We start from the raw sequence: 9,046 nt of genomic DNA on the forward strand, positions 1-9,046 counted from the left end.
AGTGTTGTTGTGAGTCTTGTCTTTAATTCTTAGAAGGCAGACTCCCTCTGTTTTGTCCACTTGCATGGAACACCTTTTTGGGTTAACTGGGTGAGCAACACCGTAATCTTGGAGAAATCTTTAACAAATCTTCGATAGTAACCCGCTAAACCCATGAAATTGCGTACTTCTATAACATTGGTAGAAGCAGGCCAATTCACAATAGCTTCTATCTTTTGCAGATCGACAGACACACCATTCCTTTTAATTACATGCCCCCAAAACACAACTTCACTTAACCAAAATTCACACTTCTTCAATTTGGCATATAATTTCTTGTCCTTAAGTGTTTGAAGAATCAATCTCAAGTGTTTTTCATGTTCCTCCCTACTCCTTGAATAAATAAGAATATCATCAATGAATACCACCACAAACTCATCCATGTATGGTTTGAAAACCCGATTCATTAAATCCATAAAAGCTGTTGGTGCATTCTTAACCCCAAATGGCATGACTAAAAATTCTTAATGGTCGTACCTGGTTTGGAAAGCAGTCTTTTCAACATCCTCTACTTTGATTTTCAACTGATGGTACCCGGATCTCAAGTCGATTTTTGAAAACACTCGTGCCCCTTGTAATTGGTCAAACAAATCATCAATCCGTGGTAAAGGATATTTATTCTTCATCATTACCTTATTAAGTTCTCGGTAATCAATACACAATCGAAGGGTCCCATCCTTCTTCTTCACAAACAAAACAGGTGCGCCCCATGGCGATCTATTCGATCAGATGAACCCTTTGTCAAGCAATTGTTGCAACTGTATTTTCAATTCTTTCATTTCTGTTGGGGACATTTTGTATGGAGCCTTGGAAGTCGGTTGAGTACCCGGTACAATATCAATGACAAATTCAATGTCACGATCTATCAAGTCCCCTGGTAATTCTTCTGGAAATACATTCGGAAATTCACTAACAATCTGAATATTTTCAACACCCACCTCAGTTGTCTCTATATACAAAATACTACACAAATAACCCACACAACCTTTCTGAAGTAGTTTACAAGCTTTCAATATCAAATAGGCAGAGGGACCACCCCATGTCCCACAAAAGTAAACTCATCTTGATCTGGTGGGCGAAAAACAACTTGCTTGGACACATAGTCGGTGGTTGAATGATACTTAGCTAACCAATCCATTCCCAAAATTATATCAAAGTGTACCATATCAAGAGGCATCAAATTAGCACACAATGAATTCTCTCCAAGTAAAAGCTCACATGCAGGATACATAGAAGCACATAACATATAGTCCCCGGATGGGAGAGACACACACAACACATAATTCAAGGGTTCCGTAGATCTAGTCAAATTAGAAGCAAATGTTTTCGAAATAAAGGAATGGGTGGAACCTGAATCAAGTAGCACATGAGCAAGTTGGTCATTGATGGAAAGCGTACCTGAAACCACAACATTTGAATTTTGGACATCACCCAGAACAAGAGCAAAGACTCTCCCTTGCCTAACATTGTCTTTAGAAGTAGTGGGGCTTGCCTGGGTCTTTGTTGCAGGAGTGAAACCGATTGAACTAGCAGTTAGCCTATTCTCTTTTTGTTGCCCAAACATAGGACAATGTCTCACCATATGCCCTGTCTTTCCATAATTAAGGCACACTCCTGAAGCTCGATAACAAACCCCCCGGTGCTTCTTTCCACACTCCGGGCAAGATGGTACTGAATCACGGGTAGAACCCGGAGTGTCGGAAGTTCCCAAATTTTGCTTCTTACTTTGTGAGGACGCCGACCTTTTGTGCACATTGGAGCCATGCCTTTTGCCCTTCCAGTCTGAGTACCGGTTGCGGCTAGCTTGGTTACCTTTCGCTATGATAGCCTTATCCAATACATTCACATATTTCTGTACCTGCAATACATTAATCTTCTCAAGAATGTAGTCTCGAAGACCTCACTCAAATTTCCTCACATTCTTGTAGTCTGTATCAACCATGTACGGTGCGAAATGGGCTAGTTCGGTAAATTGCGCCTCATACTCTGCTACGATTTTGTTTCTTTGCTTCAAGTTTTCAAACTTTGACAACTTCCTGTCTTGGATGCTCTGTGGAAAGTACTTCTCATAGAAGATCTCCAAAAATTGAGCCCAATTCATCCCTTGATGCTTTCCTTGAATAAGCATCCACCAATGGCGCGCCTCATCCTCTAGTGTAAAAGCAGCTAGCAAGACTTTCTGTGCCTCCGTGCATGAAAGACTTCAAACAATTTCTCTATACCAAGCACCCAAACCTCCGCCTTTAATGGATCAATTCCTCCCTTGAACGATGGCGGTTTCATCTTTTTAAATTCTTTTGTGAGAGCAATAGTTCAGTCGTCGGCCTGGTGGTCTTGCAATATAGGTGGTGGCACAGGCATTGATGGCGGTGGTTGTTATTGCTGTTGTTGTCTAAAGGCCTCTGCCATGTCCATGATCATTGTTTCCATTCTATCAAGTCATGCAGAGGTTGAATCCTCCCCATCCTCTGCCCTTGTTCTCACCATGATCTAGAGGAACACACATTATAACTTTCCCAAATAATAAGCACATAAGTCACCTTTACAAATGCACATTTTCATGTCATACTTGCTTACAGATGCATTATGGATGCAGCTTAAAACCTTTCTAGACTTCTTATTGCTTGCATGGCCTCGTGTGTGAGATATTAACTCGTGCTCTGATACCACTCTGTCATGACCCAAACCCGCCCCTAAAAGTTTGGGTCATAACCGGCCGGTAATCACTTGATTACCTTCGGCCTCAAACAAACATACAGAGTAATAATAGTAATGGGGCCAAAAGCGAAAGTATACAACAAAAGAATGAATCCATTGAGCTATACCAATATGCAAAATGTAACACATCCACGTCTACTATTAGCGGAAAAGAATGAAAAATTACTTTAAGGAGTCAAATGTACTTTAAAACTGTTTAGAATTGTAATTTTATCATGCAAAAAGAATGTAAGTATCGAAAGAAATTTGTGCATAACGTTTACAAACCAAAGACCACATTAGCAAAACAAAGTGAAGTCAAAATATGATGTGAGTCAAAGATAAAACTCCATCTTGGAGACATGACTCGATTAGGTCTAAAAAAGAATGGCTCCTAAAGCTGACTCTAAGGGTGTGTTCCATATTGTGGATTACCTAAATGTGCATACGTAAAATTGGGTGAGCGAAACTCAATGAGTAATAATATAGTAAAACAGTGTAAAATAGTCATAAGATTCTCACAAAACCCAAAATCGTATAAACAAAGCGGCCTTAGGCCCAATCATATTTCAAAACGGCCTCAGGCCTAATATATAACAAAATGGCCTCGGGCCCAACATATAACAAAACGGCCTCGGGCCCAATCATATATCAAAACGGCCTCGGGCTCAACATATAACAAAACGGCCTTGGGCCTAACGTTGCACATGTCATATGATATTAATGAGGTTTCTCATTTCAAACAAATCACAATGTTGACACCATTCACCGTTCATGGTTCAAGGTACACAATAACGAACATATGAATATGGTTTTAGTATAGTGGGGTCCATCTTGTAACGTTTCCTCCGGCACACGACCTACACGAAACGTGTTACACACATATTCGATAAGTAATTCACTTCAATTGTACTCTTTTTTTTTTCATTATTCACAACCTTTAATGAGTTTCTATTCATCATTTCACTCCTACAAGGGGCTAAATAAGGTTGGGAACGCATTCCGGATGTCGGGGGTAGCAAGACAAAATAACACAATTTTTTTCCTGTTGGGCTGCATGTGCGGCCGGTCCAGCCGCTCGAGCGGTTTGGCTCTGCACGTGCAAAAATGGCTGCCACTCAGTGCATAGTAAGGTGTGGGTTTAGGCTTAAATCTTGGGCACTCGTGCGGAGCCCAAAGCCACACGAGCTATCTAAATGGCTCAAAGATGCAAATGTTTTCCCCTCATTCCCAAGCCCAAATCCATGTAAAAACAACTCAAAACATGATATCTAAGCATGATACAAGTGTAATTCCACCTTAAACATATCAATCTTGCATCAACAACAATTTCATGGTTTCATCTTTTCACAATTTCATGGTTTACATACACAAGTTCAAAATACATATATTCATGAATGATTTTCTCACAAATCTTGTTTATAGGAACCATCTAGGGTTTGTTTCATGGATCAATCATAAAAATGAACTCAAATCAAACAATGGTGTAGAGATTAAGGTCCAATTTCATGCCTTTAGCCCTAGTCACTACACAACTCAAAACCTTAGCTCAAAATTCCTAATTTCTTCATGATTTCTTGACAAGGATGAGTTAGAGACAAAGTTTGTAAATAAATTTCCATACCTTAACTCAAATCTATGGTTTGGCCCTTGATTCCCTTAAAATCCCTAGCTTTCTCCTCTTTCTCTCTCTCTAACTCACATTTTGGAGCTCTCTTCCAACAAATGAAGAACAAAAGAGGCTAAACATATACAACTTAACTCAAAAATCTTAATTTATTTATTACGAATCATACTTTTTCAAAATCTCACCAAAGTCTCCAAAAATCATGCTAATCATAGCTCTGAAGTCAGTTTTTGTTTATCGCGCCTCTACGGCCTTCAATTTCAGTTCAAAGTTTCAATTGCAATAGATATTTCTACTTTTGTCACGACCCAAACCCGCTCCTATGGGTTTAGCCTCGCAATCGGCCAGTAATCCGTGATTACTGAAGGCCTACTTAACAGTAGTGACAGTATTACAGAGTAAAGGGGCTGGCAGAAGCCAAAACAGTAAATAAAAGATGTCCAATGAGTTGTGACAATCTGGATGCAAAAAGACTTTTTTATAAACATGTCACATTGATAACCAAAACATATGTACATGCGACATATATACAAACATCCATGTCAGGGACCAAATCCCTAACTATAACTGTACAGTCAAGTCTTATTCATTTATTACAAAACAGAGACAAAATGGTGGTCCTGAACACCCCAAAGCAGCCTTGGCTTGAATAAACTAGGAACCACGGGGTGAGGCATAACGGTTGGCTTGACAAAACGAGAGCTTAACTTGACGCTCCTAGCATCGGTCGGATGCCTGGACACCTACATATAAATATGAACAGTGAGTTAAAGCCCAGTGAATAACAGCTGTGTCAAGAGGTTAAGAATGAATGTCCCTTTCAGTAATTAAACAGTCATATCAGTTATTTAGAAACCATAACAGTTATATGTGGTACATCCAATAGCAAAACAGTACAGTAGGTCTTAACAGATCAAACAGTCAGTTGATGGCCATCATAACGGTAACCAGTAGTAGTTCCAATAGGGGAACTGACAGAGATCTCTGTAACAGTAGCAATAACAGTAAGTTTCTATGGATGCCACGAGTACAGTTTACAAATAGGACAAACATTCATTCATTGAACAATAGCATTTCAGTAAGCAGTACAGTTGATCATTCAGAAAATAATCATAATTGAACATATCTTTACGACATTGTTACTCACAGAGCACTGGGCTACAGATAGGCTAATGAGCGTCCTCGGATGCCAACCCTACACAGTTACAGAACGAACACACACTAAGTTACGCACTAGGGAATCAATAACTTAGCCCCTTATCTAGACTTGGTGTGGTTCTATAACATTATCCTCTTTAAGATGCCTTAAACTAGGCCTAGGAATGCCTAGGATGGAATGAGGATGCAAAAATACACTTTAAAACACTTTTCAAATTTTTGCTGAAACAGGGGTCTCGCTCGAGCGTGGCTTTCTTCACTTGAGCGAGCTTGCCAAAACAGAGGGGTTGCTCGAGCGTAGACTTCCTCGCTCGAGCGGTCTGTAAAAATGCAAAAGTACTGGATGTTGAAAATCCCCGCTCGATGCTCGCTTGAGCGTGAGACACAGCTCTTCGCTCGAGCGTGCGTCTGCGTGCACCAAAAACCTGAGAGCTTGCAATCTACGCTCGAGCCAGCATTCCGTCGCTCGAGCGGAGCTCTGAACAAAACGATGGTCGCTCGAGCGTGGAAGCCAAATTTGGAATTTCCAGATTTGCCTTCAAAGCTCAAACCAAGCATTCAACACATCAAAACTCAACCTTTTGGGCCAATTTTCTGGAAAACACTAGCAAACTCATATTACAACATGTTTTTGAAGATCAATTTGTAAAATTAAGCCCAAAGGTAAGCCAATTAAACACCAATTTCAAAGAAATTCCAAGAATAAAACTTAAATGCAACATGCATGATCTCCCTTGAATTTCAGCACTTCAAACCAAGATTAAATTGGCAATTTGATAGAGAGACATGATGAATTCATGGGCTACAACTAAATTATGAACTTGCATGTAAGAATTTCATGAAAAACAACTTCAAAATGCTATGATATGTACATGCATGCATGAATTACTACTCAATTCCACTCTTTAGACCAATTCTTGACTTTAACTCCAAATTTCCATGAAACATGTAAGAGATAACTTGAATTCACAATTAAGAAGATGATTTTCCTACCTTAGGCCTTGAATTCTAGGTATGGAAGCTCAACTTTTGCAATCTCCTTCAATTCCTCTAAATCTCCAAGCTGATTCTTGTTGAAAACAATTTTTCTTCCTAGCCTCTCTCTCTCACTCGATTTTGGTCTCAAGAAGATAAAGTGAAGAAAGATGCTAAACAATGTAAAGGGTGAGAGAAGTAGTGGCCTAGCATAATCCACTCAATGGCAAATTGGTAGTAAATGCAAACTAATGTAATTTAACTTTATTTAATCTAATTTAATCATTCCAAATTGAATTTTAATCAAACCTACCATAAAATCACATAAATCCTAATTAGCATATAACACTAATCAATTTTAGATTCGGTCGCCAATAAGGCCTTCAATTCGCAGTCCAAAGTTAAAACATGAACAGATTCATTCAGAAATCAAACAGATAGAAATGCATTCAAAACAATACACTCATACAATCAGTTTAGAATTTCATTCTTGTCAGTTACTTATCATGCTTAATCATAGATTAGCACTAATTGGAGGTGAGGGTTGTCACAACTTTCCACATAAATATTTTTCCAAATTCACATATTTCCTATACTTAAACTTGCAATTTCATATCAAACACCTAATCACATACATAATTAAGCATAGTACGGGTTGGGTTATCACAGTTCGTGCCAAGACATTTTATATCTTTTCCAAAAACCATACACTGTCAGGTTTATATCACAATTTCATAAAACATTTCCTTTCAATAGAAAACAGAACTATGAATACAACTTTGTGAATCTCTAGGTACGTATCTACAAGTAGACTATACAAGTACTACAAATTTGTCATTTTTACTGGTATTAACTAGAAGGCTCGGCACCTATCCGTTGCGGGTTTCTGGTCTTTCACCAAGGACACATAGGCCAACTTAACATTATAACCACACTCCCTACCTAGATTCACCAAGTACTCATCCATTCTCTCAAAACAATATACATTTTTGATGTGATAATATGCAACAATGCCCAATGCAATTAGATGAGAGGATAGTTTTGACTCACTTAGTTCTTATGCAATTTCTACAACAATCATAGCTATTCTCCACTAATAGCCCAAAGCGTATATCTCTAAACAGATAAATAATTTCTATAAAGATAAACTTCTCAGATTTCAAGATGTGAGTGGTAATACATACCCAACTCCACCATCCTCATCGACATCAATCCAAACTTATAATTTCAATATCAACTCCACTTATCAAAACAAAATCGACATTTGAGATTTCTAGGGCAAAAACCTTCTTTTCTTTATAAACCATTTCATAAGGTAAAAATCCATCCTTTTATGATATCTTAACAATAAATATCTATCCACAATCATGTCCGACAAACCATTTGAAAACCCCTCTTTTGTCATCAAGCTAAAACCCTTGGTTGTTCAAAAATCCATTTTTTTTCACAATGTTGTTTTATGAAAACAATTAACTACGTTAAAAATAATAAAGAAGTGTGGATAAATCCATATCTCAAGCTTAGAAGAGTGGAAGAGAAGAACTTGGAGAACCCAACTTCAACGAAATCACGAACCACTCAGATCAAAAGGGAGCCCTTGACACGATCTATAATCTATCTCAAAGGATCAAGGTGAAAGGATACCTCCAGGTGAGTAGATCTAAGGATCTAAGTGGGAAAAAGTTAAGTTTAGAGAGAGAGAAGAGAGGTTCACGGTTAAAGAGGAAAAAAGAGGAGTAACAAATGAGGGAAAAGTACTTTTCATTCTATTTATAGTAACTAGGTATTAATAGAATAATAGCTCTAAAGCCAAATGAAAAGAACAAGTCAAAAATCCCCAAAAAATAGGGCCCAAGCCGAACAAAAATATGAAAAAGACTCACAGGGGTCAACCCTTGGGACAGTGGTGTTAACCCTCAAGAAGAAAAAGTTGAGACATAAATATTGGCTGCAGACAAGGGTCGACCCTAGGAAACCATGGTGTCGACCCTATTTTTCAGTAGAGACCCAGAACCAAACAGCAAGGAGAGGGTCGACCCTAGGAACCCATGGTGTTGACCATATTTTCAGTAGTAATTTCCAAGATTGAGTAGCAAGATAGTGTCGACACCACCCAGACTGGTGTCGACCTCAAAGGCCAACAACAGGTCAAGTGACGACACCATCAACATTGGTGTTGACCCCAAATTTCAGTAGCCAGACCAAGAACATGTCAACAAGGTGGTGTCGACCCCAGGAGCAGAATGAAACAAAGAGAATGAGGCAGTGTCGACACCACCAAGGATGCTGTCGACCCTTGAAGCCAAAACCCAAAAAGAATAGAGGGAAGGATGACTACTATGGACTTGGTTTCCCGGATTCAAAAGTAATAAATTGGTCGGGTCTAAATCAGGATCGCTATAACCTCCCCTTCATAAGGAATTTCGTCCCCGAAATTTCAAATAAACAAGAATACCGTATTTAAACCAATTACAATAATTATAGCAATTCGATTTTATTACCATGACTCATTCACCAGTCATTCATTCTCATCACCATGATAAACGCATA

General features: G+C 38.7%; 1 protein-coding gene across 1 annotated transcript; it reads right to left on the minus strand.

Moving 5' to 3' along the window:
• Positions 1 to 764: 764 nt before the first annotated feature.
• On the minus strand, positions 765 to 2,140 carry LOC114317338 (uncharacterized). The gene is made up of 3 exons (XM_028264043.2): positions 1,958 to 2,140; positions 1,202 to 1,897; positions 765 to 1,028 (listed from the first exon to the last, which is right to left on the minus strand). Exons 1-3 carry the CDS (start codon positions 2,138 to 2,140, stop codon positions 765 to 767), a joined length of 1,143 nt encoding a protein of 380 aa, XP_028119844.2.
• Between the last annotated feature and the right edge of the window lie 6,906 nt (positions 2,141 to 9,046).

Source organism: Camellia sinensis, chromosome 12, assembly GCF_055761805.1.
Source record: "Camellia sinensis isolate YWXY chromosome 12, ASM5576180v1, whole genome shotgun sequence".
In the NCBI taxonomy this organism is placed as follows: Eukaryota; Viridiplantae; Streptophyta; class Magnoliopsida; order Ericales; family Theaceae; genus Camellia; species Camellia sinensis.